Source organism: Galeopterus variegatus, unplaced genomic scaffold, assembly GCF_000696425.1.
Source record: "Galeopterus variegatus unplaced genomic scaffold, G_variegatus-3.0.2 Scaffold1292, whole genome shotgun sequence".
NCBI lineage: Eukaryota > Metazoa > Chordata > Mammalia > Dermoptera > Cynocephalidae > Galeopterus > Galeopterus variegatus.
Genome location: NW_007727403.1, coordinates 28567 through 45056, shown reverse-complemented (window position 1 = coordinate 45056; position 16490 = coordinate 28567). Strand labels below are relative to the sequence as shown.

Genomic DNA, 16490 nt, shown 5'->3' with positions numbered 1-16490 from the left:
TATGGTTTTTGTCCTTGAGTTTGTTGATGTGATGTATCACATTTATCGACTTTTGTATGTTGAACCATCTTTGCATCCCTGGGATGAATCTCACTTGATCATGGTGTTTACTTTTATTAGTGTGTTGCTGTATTCTGATTGCTAATATTTTGTTGAGGATTTTTGCATCTATGTTCATCAAGGATATTGGCCTGTAATTTTCTTTTTTGTCATGTCTTTATCTGGTTTTGGTATCAGAGTTATGTTGGCCTCATAAAATGAGTTTGGGAGAGTGGCTTCTGTTTTAATTTTTTGGAATAGTTTGTAGAGAATTGGTATTAATTCTTCTTTAAATGTTTGGTAGAATTCTGCAGTGAAGCCATCTGCTGTGGGCTTTCCTTTGTTGGGAGACTGCTGATAACAACTTCAATCTCTTTGAACGTTATTGGTCTGTTCAGATTTTCTGTGTCTTCTTGGCTCAGCCCTAGTAGTTTGTGTGTGTCCAGAAATTCATCCATTTCCTTCAGAGTTTCAAATTTGTTGGTGTATAGTTGTTTATATTAGTCTCTAATGATTCCTGTATTTCTGAAGTATCAGTTGTAATATCACCATTTTCATTTGAATTTTTATTTGTGTCTTCTCCTTTCATTTTTAGTTAGCCTTGCTAATGGTTTGTCAACTTTATTTATCTTTTAAAAAACCATCTTTTGTTTCATTGATCTATTGTATCATTTGGGGGGTTTCTATTCCATTTAGTTCTGCTCTGATCTGAATTATTTCTTTCCATCTACTAAATTTGGGTTTGGATTGTTCTTCTTTTTCTTATGCTTTAAGGTGAAGTGTAAGGTTGTTCATTTGCAATCTTTCCATTCTTCTGAAGTAAGCACTTAGTGCAATAAATTTCCCCCTTAGTACTGCTTTTGTGGTATTCCACAGGTTTGGGTATGATATGTCATTGTTTGCATTAGTTTCAATAAATTTTTTGATTTCTTCTGGGACCCATATGTCATTAAGTAGAATGCTGTTTAATTTCCATGTGTTTGTAGACTTTTCAGAATTTTGTTTGTTATTGATTTCTAATTTTAACAAATTGTGGTCTGAAAAAATACATAGGATAACTCCAATTTTTTTGAATTTGTTGAGATTTGATTAGTGACCTAACATGTGATCTATCCTGGAAATGATCCAGGTGCTGATGAGAAGAATGGATATTCTGAAGGTGTTGGATGGAATGTTCTATAGATATCTGCCAATTTATCTAGAGTGTTGTTTAGATCTTGTGTTTCTCTGCTGATTCTTTGCCTATATGATCTTTCCAATATTGACAGTGGGGTGTTCAGGTCCCCTGCTATTATGGTATTAGTGTCTGTTTCTTTCTTTAGGTCTAATAGAGTTTGCTTTATAAATCTGGCTGCTCCGACATTGGGTGCATATATATTTATGATTGTTATGTCTTCTTGATGAATGAATCCTTTTATCATTATGTAATGGCCCTCATTATCTCTTTTTATGGTTTTTAGTTTAAAGTCTATTTTATCAGATATAAGAATAGCTACTACAGCTCATTTTTCATTTGTTTGCATGGTAAATCTTTTCCATCGTTTCACTCTTAGTCTATGTGAGTCTTTATAGGTGAGGTGGGTCTCTTGAAGGCAGCATATAGTTGGGTCCTCCTTTTTAATCCAGCCAGTCAGTCTGTGTCTTTTGATTGGGGAATTTAATCCTTTTACATTAAGTTGTTATTGAAAAGTGTTGATTTGCTCCTAGCATTTTACTGATTTTCATTTGGATGTCTTGTGTCTTTTGTTCCTTTCTTTCTGATTTACCGTTTGTCTTCTGTATTTGTTGCTTTCTTTGGTTGTAGATAAACTTTTTTTTTCCCTCTTCATTGTTGGCATTTTTATTTTACTAGTGGGTTTTGATTTTTCTTGAGTTTTTATGGCAATGGTAGTTATTTTTCAGGTACCAAACCCAGTACTCCCTTAAGAATTTCTTGTAAGGGTGGTTGTGTGGTAGTGAACTCCCATAGTTTTTGTTTGTCTGAGAAATATACTATTTGCCCTTCGTTTTGGAAGGATAGCCTTGTAGGGTAGAGTATTCTTGGCTAGCAATCTCTGTCTTTTAGTATTTTGAATATATCATACCTTTCTTTTCTGGCTTTTAGGGTTTGTGATGAAAAGTCTAATGTTAGTCTGATTGGGGCTTCCTTATAGGTGATTTGATGCTTCTCTCTTGCAGCTTTTAAGATTCTCTGTGTTTGAGTTTTGCCAGTGTGACTATAACATGTCTTGGAGACGACCTTTTTGGGTTGAATACATTTTGGGATCTTTGAGCTTCCTGAATCTGAAGAACTGTGTCTTTTCCTATACCTGGGAAGTTTGCTGCCACTGTTTTGTTGAATATGTTTTCAATGCAATCTCCTTTTTCCTCACCTTCTGGAATACCCATGACTCGGATATTTGAGTGCTTAAGGTTGTCTGATATCTCTCTTAGATTTTCTTCAATGTTTTTAATTCTTTTTTCTTTCTTTTTTTTTTTTGTCTGCCTGTGTTATTCCAAATGGCCCATCTTCAAGGTCAGAAGTTCTCTCTTCTGCTTCTGCAAGCCTGCTGGTCATACTCTCTGTTGTGTTTTTTATTTCACTGAATGCATTCTTCAGCTCCGCAAGCTCTGCTACATTCTTTTTCAGGGCATTGATTTCCTTGTACATTTCTTCTTTCAGGTCCTGTATACTTTTCCTAGTTTCATCGTGTTGTCTAGCTGAGATTTGTTGTATCTCATTCAGTTTCCTTAGAATTATCACTCGAAATTTCTTGTCAGACATTTCAAGGGCTTCTTCTATAGGATCTAGAGCTTGAGAGTTATTACCCTTTGGTGGTGTACTTTCTTGATTTTTCATATTTCTGGTATCTTTCCTTTGATGTTTAGTCATTGTGGCAAGTGAATTCGCAGTCCACTGGTTTGACACTATTGTTTGGCTAGGATCCTGCCGGGGCTGCCAATTTGGCATGGCTACCTCAGTGCCTGCTTGGTCGTCTGCTGGTGCCTCAGGTGTGTGGTCGCCGCAGGCCTCAGGCCTCTCTGTGGGATGCCTCTCTGGTCAGCACGCACTAGGCTGGGCTGGGGGTGGGGTCCAGCAGCAGCAAGGCCTACCTGCTCGGTTGCACGCTGGTGCCATGGGGCACATGGTCTCTGTGGGTCTCGGGCCTCTCTGGGGGTCCCCTCTCTGGTCGGCGCACACTCTGCCAGGCTAGTGTATTTTTTTATACATCAACTTTGGTGTAGTGTATTGGGTAGCTTCTATAACTCTTCTCATAATAATGAATTGATTAAAGGAATGTGTAACTGACACATCAATGATTTTTCTCAATTTCCTATCTGACCCACTAGAAACCCGGCTTTTATTTTCAATGTTATATTTATCTGATTTTTCCTCCTTTCTTTGTAGGTGTATCAGACACAAAAATGATTGGGGAGCTCTTATTCTAGTGGATGATCGCTTCAGGAATAACCCAAGTCGCTATATATCAGGTAAGATTCTTAGCTGGGTTTAGAGTAAAAAAAACAATAGCAGTCTTTTTTTTTTATTGTGTTAAAAAAACAAATAACATGAGATCTACCTCTTAACAACTTTTTAAGTGTACGGAACAGTTTTAACCATAAGCATGATATTGTACAGAAGTTCTCTAGAACTTTTTAATCTTGCATAACTGAAACTTCATAGTGATTGAATAGCAACACCACATTTCTCCCACTCCACACCCCCTAGCAACTGCCATTGTACTTCCTGCTCCTATGAATTTGACTACTTTAGATACCTCATATATGTTGAATCATGCAGTACTTGTCCTTCTGTAACTGGTTCATTTCACTTGAAATGAGCGTAATGTCCTCAAGTTTCATCGTGTTGCAAGTATAAGACAGGTTTTCCTTTTCCGTGGCTGAATAATATTCCATTGTATATAGGTACCATATTTTCTTTTTTTTTTTTTCCTTTTTGTCTTTTTTACTGACTGGTAACGGGATCGCAACCCTCGGTGTCGCGCCTGTACCGGGGATCCGCAACGGGATCGCAACCCTCAGTGTTGCGCCCGCACCGCGCTCAGCCAGTGAGCGGGAACCGGTCTCCACATGGGATCTGAACCCTCGGCAGGAGCGCCGCCACACTCCCAAGCGGCGCACTCTCCAGTACGCCACCGGGCCGGCCCATATTTTCTTTATCATTCATCTGTGAATAGACAATTAGTTTGTTTCTACCGCTTGGATATTGGGAACAATGTTGCAGTAAACATGGGAGATTGCATATATCTCTTCAAGATCCTGGTTTTAATTCTTTTGAGTAAATAGCAAGTGTGTAATTGCATCCTCTCTAATGCTTGTTATTCTCTTTTTTCTTTTCTTATTGGCTTAAAATAACACAAATTTATTATCTTACAGTTTTTCTTATTATTATTTTTACATTCTAAGCTGTTGTTGCAGAGCAGTTGGCGGGGAGAGGAAAAAGGGGTGTAGGATAGGGTGGAAGGAGGGGCAACTCGGTTGGGGCCCTTGGCACCCCCTTCATTCTGTCAGGGGAGCCCAGGGGGCTTCCAGCACAGCTTGGTCATGGCGTGGCATGATGCAGACTTCAGGGGGTAATGGCTGAGGCCCTCGGTCCCACCCCCAACCCTGGGAGCCTTAGGCACTTCTGGTGGCAGTTGGTGGTCATCACTGGGCTGGGTGTGGGTGTCAGGCGGCATGACTGAGGCCCTCGGCCCCCCACTGCACCTGCTCGGGATTGTTGGATTATTAGCTACCCCCACCACTTAAATTCTGCACTGGAACTAATTTGTTGTCCTTTGGTTACTTCTAAAATGGGGGGACTTCCTGTGAGAGCTAGCACTTGAGCCGTATGAATGGCTAAATTGCTGCTTTGCTGCTGATTCCCTGGGGAAGCCTTTTTGTACAGCTCAGGTTTTAATTGTTGACCTCTTCAGCACTTCTGGGTTTCAGCACTTCCAGGTCTTTTCAGCACTTCCAGATCCAATACAGCTGGGTTGTATGGAAACACTGGTCTGAGCCTGAGTCTTTTCAGCAAATTGCATCCCCTGCAGTTCTGTATTCCTGACCAGTCTCCACTGAGTGGGCCTGTGCTGATTGGAGGGCAGATCAGCTGTCCATGCTGTGCCTCAGTGTTCCCCCGGTGGGCCAGTCTACCCCACCCTGCACACTCCAAACATTTCCCATGGGACAGGCCATGTGCCAGTCCCTTGCAATGACTCACTGGCCTCTGAGTGGCTACCTTTTCAGTTGTCTGTGGCCCTTTGCTCCTATGTGGGTCCAAGGGAAGGGTCCTGTTAGTTGTCTAGCCTTCTTGTTCCCTGCAGCCTCCAAGCAACTTTATATGAAGGGCACTGCAGCAGCTTTTGCCAGCTCTTGCTCCAATAATGGCATTACTGATAGGTATGAGGTAATATCTCATTGTAGATTTTGTAGATTTGATCTGCATTTCTCTGATGATTTGTGATGTTGAGCATCTTTTCATATGTATGTTGTCCATTTGTATCTCTTTTTTACAGAAATGTCTATTAAAATATTTTGCCTGTTTTTAAATCATGCTATCTGGGTTCTGTTTTGTTTTGTTTTGTTTTGTTTTTTGCTATTGAGTTGTAGGATTTCCTTATATATTTTGGAGATTAACCCTTTATCAGATACATGGCTTGCAAACATTTTTTCCCATTCCATAGTTTTCCTTTTCACCCTGTTGATTGTTTCCTTTCTTGCACAGAAACTTTTTAGTTTAATGTGGTCCCACTAGTCTTTTTTGCTTTTGTTGCCTGTGCTTTTGGTGTCATCCCACAAAGTTGTTGTCCAAACTAGTGTTTTGAAATTTTTTCCCTATGTTTTCTTCTAGGAGTTTTACAGTTTACATCTTAAATCCACTTTAAGTAGATTTTTGTGTGTAGTGTAACAATTTTATTGTTTTGCATGTGGATGTTCTGTTTTCCCAGTACCATTTGTTGATGAGACTATCCTTTCCCCATTGTGTATTCTTGGCAACCGTGCTGAAGATCAGTTGACCCTAGATGTGGAGATTTATTTCTGGCCTCTCTGTTCTGTTCCATTGATCTATGTCTTTCTTTATGCCAGTACCATACTTTTTTGATTGCTGTAGGTTTGCAATATATTTTAAGACCAGGAAGTATGATGGTTGCAGCTTTGTCTTCTTTCTCAAGATAGTTTTGCCTATTTGTGGTCCTTTGTGGTTCCATATGAATTTTAGGATTATTTTTTCGTTTCAGTAAAATTGCCATTGGGATTTTAATAGGTATTGCATTGAATCTGTAGATTACTTTTGGTAGTATGAACATTTTAACAATATTAAGTCTTCTGATCTATGAACATATGATGTCTTTCCATTTATTTGTGTTGTCTTTAATGATCTTCAGAAATGTTTTATATTTCAGTGTACAAGTTGTGAAAGCCAAATAAAAATGTGGAGATGAATCTCTAAGAAAATGTTTTATTTGGGAAAAAAAGGATTGCAATTTGAGATATAAACATAGTCTGGGGTGGTCCTCTGGTATGTCCAGAGAACAAAGAGTTGGGAGTTTTATTAGAAAGAGAAATGCTATATGTTGTTTTGAAAGAAAACTCATTGGCACTAAGTGAAATTTTTTGGAGTTGTCAGGCTTTGTTTCATGAGTGATGGCAGTAAGTAAAAACAGTCTTAGAGTCATGGCAGGTTGTTTCAGCAGTTACTAGGTAAAACTGGTGTTAGGATTACAGCAGGTCATTTTATTAGCTGGGCTTGCAGACAATTCTTGAAGCACTTTATGCCCCAAGTGCTTTTTCTCCCTGGCCCCTTGACTCTTATTTAGTTTGGGTGTGATAAGAATGGCCCATTTTGTATAACCACCTTTCAGTCTTTTGCCTCCTTAGTTAGTTTTTTCCCAAGTATTTTGTTCTTTTTGATGCTATTGTAAGTGGGATTGTTCTCTTAAATTCCTTTTCTGATTGTTTATTGTTAGTGTATAGAAATGCAACTGAGTTTTGTATGTTGATTTTTAAAGCCTGCATCTTTACTGGATTTGTTTATTCTTTTATTTTTTTTTAAAGATGACTGATAAGGGGATCTTAACCCTTGACTTGGTGTTGTCAGCACCACACTCTCCCAAGTGAGCCACAGGCCAGCCCTCTGGATTTGTTTATTCTTTTATTTTTTTTTAAAGATGACTGATAAGGGGATCTTAACCCTTGACTTGGTGTTGTCAGCACCACACTCTCCCAAGTGAGCCACAGGCCAGCCCTCTGGATTTGTTTATTCTAATGTGGGTTTTTTTGTGTCTGTAATTTTTAGGGTTTTCTATATATAAGATCATGTCACCTGTAAAGAGAGATAATTTTACTTATTCCTTTCCAATTAGAATTTTTGTTTTTTTCCTTACCTAATCGTTTTGGCTAGGATTTGCAGTACTATGTTAAATAGTAGTAGCAAGAGCAGACATCTTTGCCTTGTTTGTGGTCTTAAAGGAAAAGTTTTCAGTTTTCAACTATTGCATATGATGTTAACTGTGGGCTTTCATAAATGGTATTTTTTATGTTCAAGTGGTTTCTTCTCCCAGTTTGTCAAGAGTTTTTATCATGAAAGGTTTTTGAATTTTGCCAAGTGCTTTTCTGTATCTATTAGGATGATCATATAATTTTTATCCTTCATTCTGATGATGTGATTACATTATGTTAATGTGATCATATTGATTGATTTTCGTATCTTGAACCATCCTTGCATCCAAGGGATAAATCCCACTTGGTGGTATATGATCACTTTAATGTGCTATTGAATTTGGTATGCTGGTATTTTTTGAGGATTTTTAAAAATCTGTAGTCATCAGGGATATTGGTCTAGAATTTTCTTTTCCTGTAGTATCTTTGTCTGGCTTTGGTATTAGCTTAATGCTATCCTCATAAAATGAATTTTAGAAGTATTCCCTCCTCTCCAATTTTTTGTAAGAATTTTAAAAGTATTGGTGTTGATTATTCTTTTAATGTTTGGTAGAATTCACCAGTGAAGCCTTCTAGTCCTGGGCTTTTGAGGGAGGTTTTTGATTACAGACTCAATCTCTTTACTAGTTATAGGTCTGTTTACATTTTATATTTCTTCATAATTCAATTTTGATGAGTGTATGTTTCTAAGAATTTATTCATTTCTTCAAGGATATCCAATTTATTGGCATATAATTGTTCAGAGTAGTGTCTTACAATCCTTTTATCTCTGTGGCAACAGTTATAATGTCTCCTTTTTTGTATCTGATTTTGTTTACTTGAGTCTTATCTTTTTTTCTTAGTCTAGTTTGTTTCCATTGTGTTGATCTTTTCAAAAAAACCAACTCTTATTTTTATTAATGTACTCAATTCTTTTTCTGCTCTCTGTTTAATTGATTTTTGCTCTAATTTTTATTATTTCCTTTCTTATGGTAACTTTGGATATATTTTGTTCTTCTTTTTCTAGATCCTTGAGGTATAGAGTTGGGTTATTTGTTTGAGGTCTTTCTTATTTTTTAATGTAGGTGTTTACTACTGTCAGCTTCCCTCTTAGTACTGCTTTGGCTGCATCCCTTACTTTTGATATGTTGTGTTTTTGTTTTCATTGGTGTCAAGATATTTTCTGATATCCTTTTTGATTTCTTTATTCTTTGACCCATATTTATTGTATTTAATTTTCACATATTTGTGAATTTGCCAGTTTTTTTTTCCCACTATTTAATTTAATTCTATTGTGTTTGTAAGAGATATTTAGTATGATATATCTTAGTATAGACTTCTGAGTTCATCCTATTTGAGTCCATTGGACTTCTTAAATCTGATGTCAGTTTTTTCCTCAGGTTTGGGAAGTTTTGGATCATTAATTCTTTAAATAAGCTTTTTGCTCTTTTCCATCTTTCTCTTTCTAGGACTCCCAGAATGAGTATATTAGTCTGCTTGATGGTGTCCCATAAGTCCTTTAGGCTTTCTTCTTTTCTTTTCTTTTTTCTTTTTTTGTTTTTGCTTCTGACTGGATCATTTTAAACGACTTGTCTCTGAGTCGCTGTTTCTTTCTTTGGCTTGATCATGTCTGCTATTGAACCCCTCTAGTGAATTTTTCAGTTCAGTTGTTGCATTTTTTTGGTTCAGAATTTCTATGTGGTTCTTTTTTATATTCTCTGACACTTTGTTGAAATTCTCTTTTTTCCCCTATATTTTCGTGAGCTCATGAGCATCTTTTTGACAGTTATTTTAAAATTTTTGTCAAGTAATTTATATACCTTTGTTTCTTTAGGGTTGGTTTCTGTAGATTAATTTGGTTCCTTTCGTGGGGCCATTTTCCTGTGTTTCTTGTAACTTTGTATTGATATCCACACATTTGCAAAAACAGCTACCTCTCACAGAGTTTCTTTCTACAGAGGAAGACCCATCAGCCTGGCTAGGCATTCTGGGGGCATCTCAAATCTTTTCTGTGGATCTGTCTTCTCTGGATTTGTGTGTAGATCCCTAATTAGAGATATTTGCCAGTTCCTTTTTTTCTGAATGTCATAATTTCCTGCTTCCTCTTATCTGTCTCTTGTATTGTGGGGCCTCTGAAGCAGCATTGTGCTGCTCAGCTCTTTGTTCTCAGTGGCCCCCAGGCATGTAGAATATGCCAGGTTGTGTCAGCATTTCAAGACAGGCAAGGTAGGAAGCAAGTGCAGCCTCCCTGAAAAGTTGGAATTTTGGATATATGGTCCAGTCTTCTCTTTTCTCCCTAGGGAGAAGCTAGGAGCTGGTAGTTTACTCAGTCACATGGCACTGTTATGAGGTAGACTATGGCAAGAGGGTGCCACAAATTTTCCTATCTCCTTTAATGCAGCTGGCATTTTATGCTGACATACACACATGAGCCTCCTAACTGGTTTCCGAATTTCTCATAAGGGGATTTGGTCTGTGTATTGTTGTTGACTCAGTGGCTCCATGGGAGGAATGTGGATCTGGGGCTTCCTATTCCACCATCTTAAATCTTTGGATTTAGTGGCTTCTATTTTTGTTTGTGTGTATTTGTTTATCTTTGAATTAGGATTTACAAATTTATATATTTTTTCCTATGGAAACACAAACAAACAAAAACAGACAAAAAACCAAGAGTATAAAGAAAATCTTGTAGATGAAGGCCTGACAAGACTTAGGGGAATTAAGAAAATGTACTGTCTGCCTACAAGCTAACAGAAAACAAAATAATGATCAGTGCTTTTCATATATTTTGAGTGGGAGGCTTTAAGTTTTACTGATATTCCCTAACAATGCAGCACTCAATGGCAGACTGAATCCTCAGTAGCCAAGAATTCCAAGAGCACTGGAGGAATAGACTGCACCCTATCAAGTTCCTAAGGAAGGTACCATGGTGCACAGTCTGCTGGCTTCTATTTTTAATGACAAAGAATTGGACAGAGAATTTGAACTACTAGATCAAACATAAACAATTCCTATTGACTAGAAATCTAGTCTTTTAATTCTCATGTGTTTACAAAAATTATTTATAAATGAGGATTTGTTTAGTCTTTAATGACAAAGAATTGGACAGAGAATTTGAACTACTAGATCAAACATAAACAATTCCTATCGACTAGAAATCTAGTCTTTTAATTCTCATGTGTTTACAAAAATTATTTATAAATGAGGATTTGTTTAGTTTACCAACATAGTATTAAATCAACTAGGATTCTTTAATTTCATAGAATGTGAGGTGTGATTTAGTAATACAGTAGTACTTACTTTACTGCTCCCAGGGAAAAAGCTCTTCCACAGAAATGAATTTTCCAAGAAATATTGAGCTTTTACATTTAAGCAAACGAGCACATCTTTTTTGACTGCTTAGGATTCTTTATTCTTGTTCCGTGTTATATTGAGGTTTGTTGTCGTGTTTGTTTCTTTAGAGATGCTTGGTTGTTTTAGAGTTTATGTTAGTTAGAAGTAGTATTTTCTGAAAGGAAATAAAGCACCACTGTATGTAACAATATCAAACACATGTTTATTTTTTCCCTACTCAAATAAAAAAATATTATGTGCCTATGATTTTTATCCAACAGTAACACAGTCGTTTCAGAGTCAATACCAGGAGTCCACTTGTTATTAAAGAGCTGAAGATATACCTGTATTTTTATTATGACCTTCAAACTAAAAAGTTCATTATAGTACAATAAATAGATGCCAAATTTCCATTTTGTTTCAGAGTCTTTGGGTGTGGACTCTTACCTTTTCCATTTTAGAGTCTAATTATTATGAAACTAAAAAGTTCATTATAGTACAATAAATAGATGCCAAATTTCCATTTTGTTTCAGAGTCTGTGGGTGTGGACTCTTACCTTTTCCATTTTAGAGTCTAATTATTATGATAAAACATAACCAGCTGTATTAAAGCAGAATAGACTTGCTTTATTAGTTTTTTCTTTCCTTTCCATGTAAAGCAAGCAGTAGCTTAGGTCAAGCAGTAACTAAAGGCAAAAATGCTAAGCACTAGTGTTTAGACAGCAGGTGGAGCTCAGATTCTTTCACATTTTCAAAAGCAAACAATGATATCTTACACTGAAATGGCTTTCTTTGATTATAGAAAGTCAAAATTAAAAGGTATCTATTATACTAAAATATTTCAGTTTTGGAGAATTTCACATTTTTACTTTCACATTTTCCCTGAGTAAGCAAAATAAAGAACTTTAAGGGAAATGCTTAAATTTTTTCTATTTTAAAATATAGAACTTAAATTTTTATATTATAGTTCAGATTTATTGAGATTTTTAAGTTAAATATTTTTCATTATTTTTGGATGATTTTTATTTTTTCTGAGACTCATAAAGTGTGGAATGTTATCTTGGTAATACTAGCACAACAACACAAATTCTTTTTGATGACTAATTTTTGTTTAAATTCAATTTGCATAAATACAGAATTGATAGAAAAATCCCATTAATGTAAAGGAATGTATTTGAAAGTATAGTAGTTCAAGTTGCTTGAAGCCCTGTCTTATCTTTCTCTGAACTTATAATGCCATAGTGACTTTTAAAATTAACTGTTCTAAAAAATGATGCTACTTTTAGTAGCATTAGCAGGGAATATTTGTTTTGTAAAAGTTCAAATATCTGATTTTGAATTTCATTCCAAAGTTGGCCATACTATAAAACACCTTATACTCATAACATGGTTCCTTTTCATGCAGTTTTTATGTGTCATGGTCAAATCACATCCCTTACAATTTGCTTAATTATATATTTAAAAATAATAATATAATAAAAATTCAGGAAGAACATGATTTGCCCATAAGAAAGTGTTATTTCTTTCACTTTTAGAATACTTTAAGATGTATTTGGAATTGGTGGAGGAGGGGAACAAAAAAACTTTGAGACTGGAATCTTGAATTTATTTTTGCAAAAGAAGTCACATTTAGAATGTTGGAAGATTGTGTTGTTTACAACTTCTAGTTTCCCTACATGAAAAAGGTAGGCATTTTTTTGTGGGGAATTTTAATACAATTAAATTTACCATATTCCCCAATTATTCCAGAAGTAGGAAATAGTACATTTCTTCCTCTCTACTCCCTCTGCCTCTTCCCTTCCTCAGTTGACAGTCACTGCATATAAAGAGAAATGTTACTGATAAATGAGCATATCATACATATGAAGTAAAATTATAGGAAAAAATATTGAGAACCATTCTGTATATTTTAAATGTAAATTAGATGACTTCACTAGAAAAAGTAAGTTTTATCTTAATACATAATATCTTAATAAATAAGTAACCAAATTTTCTACTGGGTTTGCTTTTTCCCTTAGGACTTTCTAAGTGGGTACGGCAGCAAATTCAGCACCATTCAACCTTTGAAAGTGCACTGGAGTCCTTGGCTGAATTTTCCAAAAAGCACCAAAAGGTCATTGATGTATCCAAAAAGTATAGAAAGAATATTCAGGACAGTGAGTCTACACTTGAAGTGGACTGTTTGAAGGACAGTACCCCAACTTATTTATTGGAAGCAGCAAGTCATTTATCACCAGAAAATTCTAAGGAAGACAAAGCAAAAATGTGTGCCCAGGAACTACAGTGTCCTAAAATTATAACTAAAAAATTTTCTCTACCAAGTGGCATCATCTCCAGAAAGAAAAGTATGTAAATTTATGCCCATTTATATTTGACAGAGAAATCTTTCATTATATTTAGTGATATATTTATTTTGGTATAGATTAATTTCCTTAAACATACTGGTTTGTTATTAGATTGAAATAGTATGGTGCATTGGAATGAGAACCAACTTTTGTCAGGAGACCAGAATATATTTTCTGCTTTGCCACTTACTAGCTTTGTGATCCTGAGCAAGTCACTTAACCTTTTTGATTCATAACAGATAAAAGAGTATCTGCATTGTTATCCATCCAGGTGGGGCTATAAAGGTCAAGTAAGATGATAAATATCACAACATTGTAAAGTACTATACAAATGGTAGATGTTATTCTAAAGGCTATATTAAAAATTGGTCTATCTTACACGTACTTCTCATAGGAACTTTGTTTTCAGGAGGTGAGAATCAGTTATCCTAAATGATAGAGAATAATATTTTAAAATATATTAGAAGTGATGGTCTGTATTAGGGATTGGCAAACTGCGGCCCACAGACCAGTTCGGCTTGCCATCTGCTTTTTGTAAATAAAGTTTAATGGAACACAGTCATATCCATTCATTTACATATTGCAAACAGCAGAGTTGCTCTAGAACAGCATAACTGAGTGGTTACATAGACAATATGGCCCACAAAGCCTGAAATATTTACTATCTGGCTTGTAACAGAAAAAGTTCGCCAAATTCTGGCCTATATCGTTAGATATAATTTTAATTGTTTTAATTCATATATCATTGTAGTTCATCAATTTGTAAATGCTTATTTTGTAGTTTATGCTTCTAAATAAATGTCATAGTGAATTCAAGGTATTATACTGGTAATTAGGAAACCTAGGTTTTAGTACTGGTCTTATTACTAACCGGTTTTATAACTTCGAGCAAATAACTAAGTTATTTAGCAAATAACTAACTAAACTTTGTGGTTGTCAGTTTCCTCATTTATTAAGTAAGGGAATAAGCCTAATTCAGTTTTTCTCAATATGGATTTTCAAAGCACATTTTTATTTTACTCAGCCCTCTTACTCTTCCTTTTTACTCCTCTTTTCATTCAGTCTTGAGGTCCCTGGTGTGGAATTTGATAGTTTACCAGACAGCATTATAACTTGGGCTAGGAAACACTGGAGCCCTAAGATTCCTTTCACAGTTAACATTCTGTTAAGTTCTAAGATGAAAGTCCACTGCTACTAGTTGTGAGCCCTGAATTAAGTATCCTATACAGTTATTTAAGTATTCTAATGCGTCATCATTTTAACCTAACAATTATTATGCTAGCCAAGAGCAGAAAGTTATGCTCTTAATTTTTTGTATTCTTAGATGATCTAGTATTCTTGGAAGAGTCTGTCCAGGCAATGAAGGCAGAAAAAATTGTGATTTCCAGATCCACAAGCCCAACTTTCAACAAACAAACAAAGAGAGTTAGCTGGTCTAGCTTTAATTCTTTGGACCAGTATTTTACTGGTAAAATATTGACTGCACCACCTGATCTCAGGTCATCAGAGAATTGTGCCTCTAGTCCTTCCACTTGCAAAACAAAAAAGATGGAAAGTAAAACTGTTTTGCCATTCACTGATAAATGTGAGTCCTCAAATGTGACACTAAATACATCATTTGGACCATGCCTTCCGTCAGAAACCATTATTTCATCAATAAAGATTGATGCTACCCTTACTGAAGAAAATCATTCCAAACAACTGCTCTGCTGTGAAGAAGCCCTGGATCCGGACATTGAATTGTCTCTATTAAGCAAGGAAGCTAAACATTCCCCTTCAAGTAGAACTTTTGAAACAGAAGCAGAAGATGAATCTATCTATTTTACACCTGAACTTTATGATCCTGTAGATACAGATGAGGAAAAAAATGAACTAATTGAAACTGATAGAGGCAATAGATTGGCTAAGAATTCAAACTGCGTTTTAGCTGAAGACCTTTTCGAAATTAGAACTATGAAAGGAGTGGATTTCGTCAGAGAAATAAAAGCTGAGGACGGCACAAACACAGAGTTGAATAGAATCGTGCATATTGAAGAAAATAAAATTGATGACACTGATGGTAATATAAAAACAACTTGTATAAATTAATTGAAACTGGGAAAAACTCATGAAATACATATAACGAACTTTAAACAGTCTACTTCCAAAAATGAAGGTGTGTTCCTTGGTGTTAGGTAATTGTCAAGCTGTAAAAATAGGTTGTCATGCTTATATTAAACTCTGTTATAAGTAATAATTTGTACATTGGATAAGTGGTGTGTCTTTTTTATTTGAGATCTATTTTTCACTTTAATTCATTGTCATCAGATTTTTAAAAGTCTATTTTATGTTCAGAAGTGTAAGTTTTACTATTCTTGAGTTTTGATAAAGTGATTCATACAAAATATTTTCCAATAGGTCTTTCTTAGTTAAATGCAGTTTAAAATTAATCACTCTGAAAGATATTTAGAGTTTCCAGTTTCACATAAATAATTGTATTTTATAGTCTTCTTTATCCATTTGTTTTCATACTGATACATAAAGATTAATAGCAGTCTATTCTAGCACCTCAGCCATGTTTCGCTATAAATTTTACTTCAAATCATCAGTCTGGGATTTTTTTTTTTAGAAACCAAAGTTTGTCTTGAAAAGATTATTCCCTTATTAAACTGCCTACTTATAGGTAATTAAGGAAAATTAAGTAAGAAAACAGCATGTATTTTTAATTGAAATTGTTTTATTTTTTGTACGATAAACCTAAAATCAAACATGTTATAAACAAATTTATGTAAAGTTATAGAATGCCAAACGAAGTACTACAGGTTTTCTATTCTGATTGTTTAGCTTCATCATCATTGTAGAAAAAAGTGATATGTTGTAGCTTAAAGTTTTAATTATGCAACTTACTATTAAGATAGAAACCTTCATATACAAATTTGATAAACCAACTCACGTATGCAAGGGGCCTTCAAAAAGTTCATGGAAAAAAATCGTTACCTTTTAATTCAATTTTTCCATGACCTTTTAGAAGTATTCTCATATAACTATAGTTGGAATACATTTATCTTAGAGCACAGTAATCCTTTCAGTGAATTTTGATTGTGTTTTTTGTGAATGAAGCTATACGTCTGATTAAAAATGGTTATAAAAGATGATCATCTTGACATCTTTCCAAAAATATATTCACTGACTGATTTTTTTTCTGAGAAACATTTGTTATTCAGTGGGCATTTAGACTTCTTGTGAGTTATTTTAATAGAAATTTCATGAGCTTTTCAAGTAGTGTGTATGGTCTACTGTTTTCAAGTCAAAATTCCCAGTAATTAGGTATTTTTTACATTCATTTGGATTAATGAATTATTATATATGGATGTGTTTGCTTTCATTTAGATG

General features: G+C 35.2%; 1 protein-coding gene across 1 annotated transcript in view; it reads left to right on the top strand.

The window, feature by feature from the left end:
* Positions 1-15351, top strand: part of BRIP1 (BRCA1 interacting protein C-terminal helicase 1) — a 165200-nt gene extending 149849 nt beyond the window's left edge. The window contains 3 exon segments of the mRNA XM_008576117.1: positions 3428-3510; positions 12792-13118; positions 14443-15351. Coding sequence (XP_008574339.1) covers positions 3428-3510; positions 12792-13118; positions 14443-15296 — 1264 coding nt within the window. The 3' untranslated portion in view covers positions 15297-15351.
* Positions 15352-16490: the final 1139 nt, after the last annotated feature.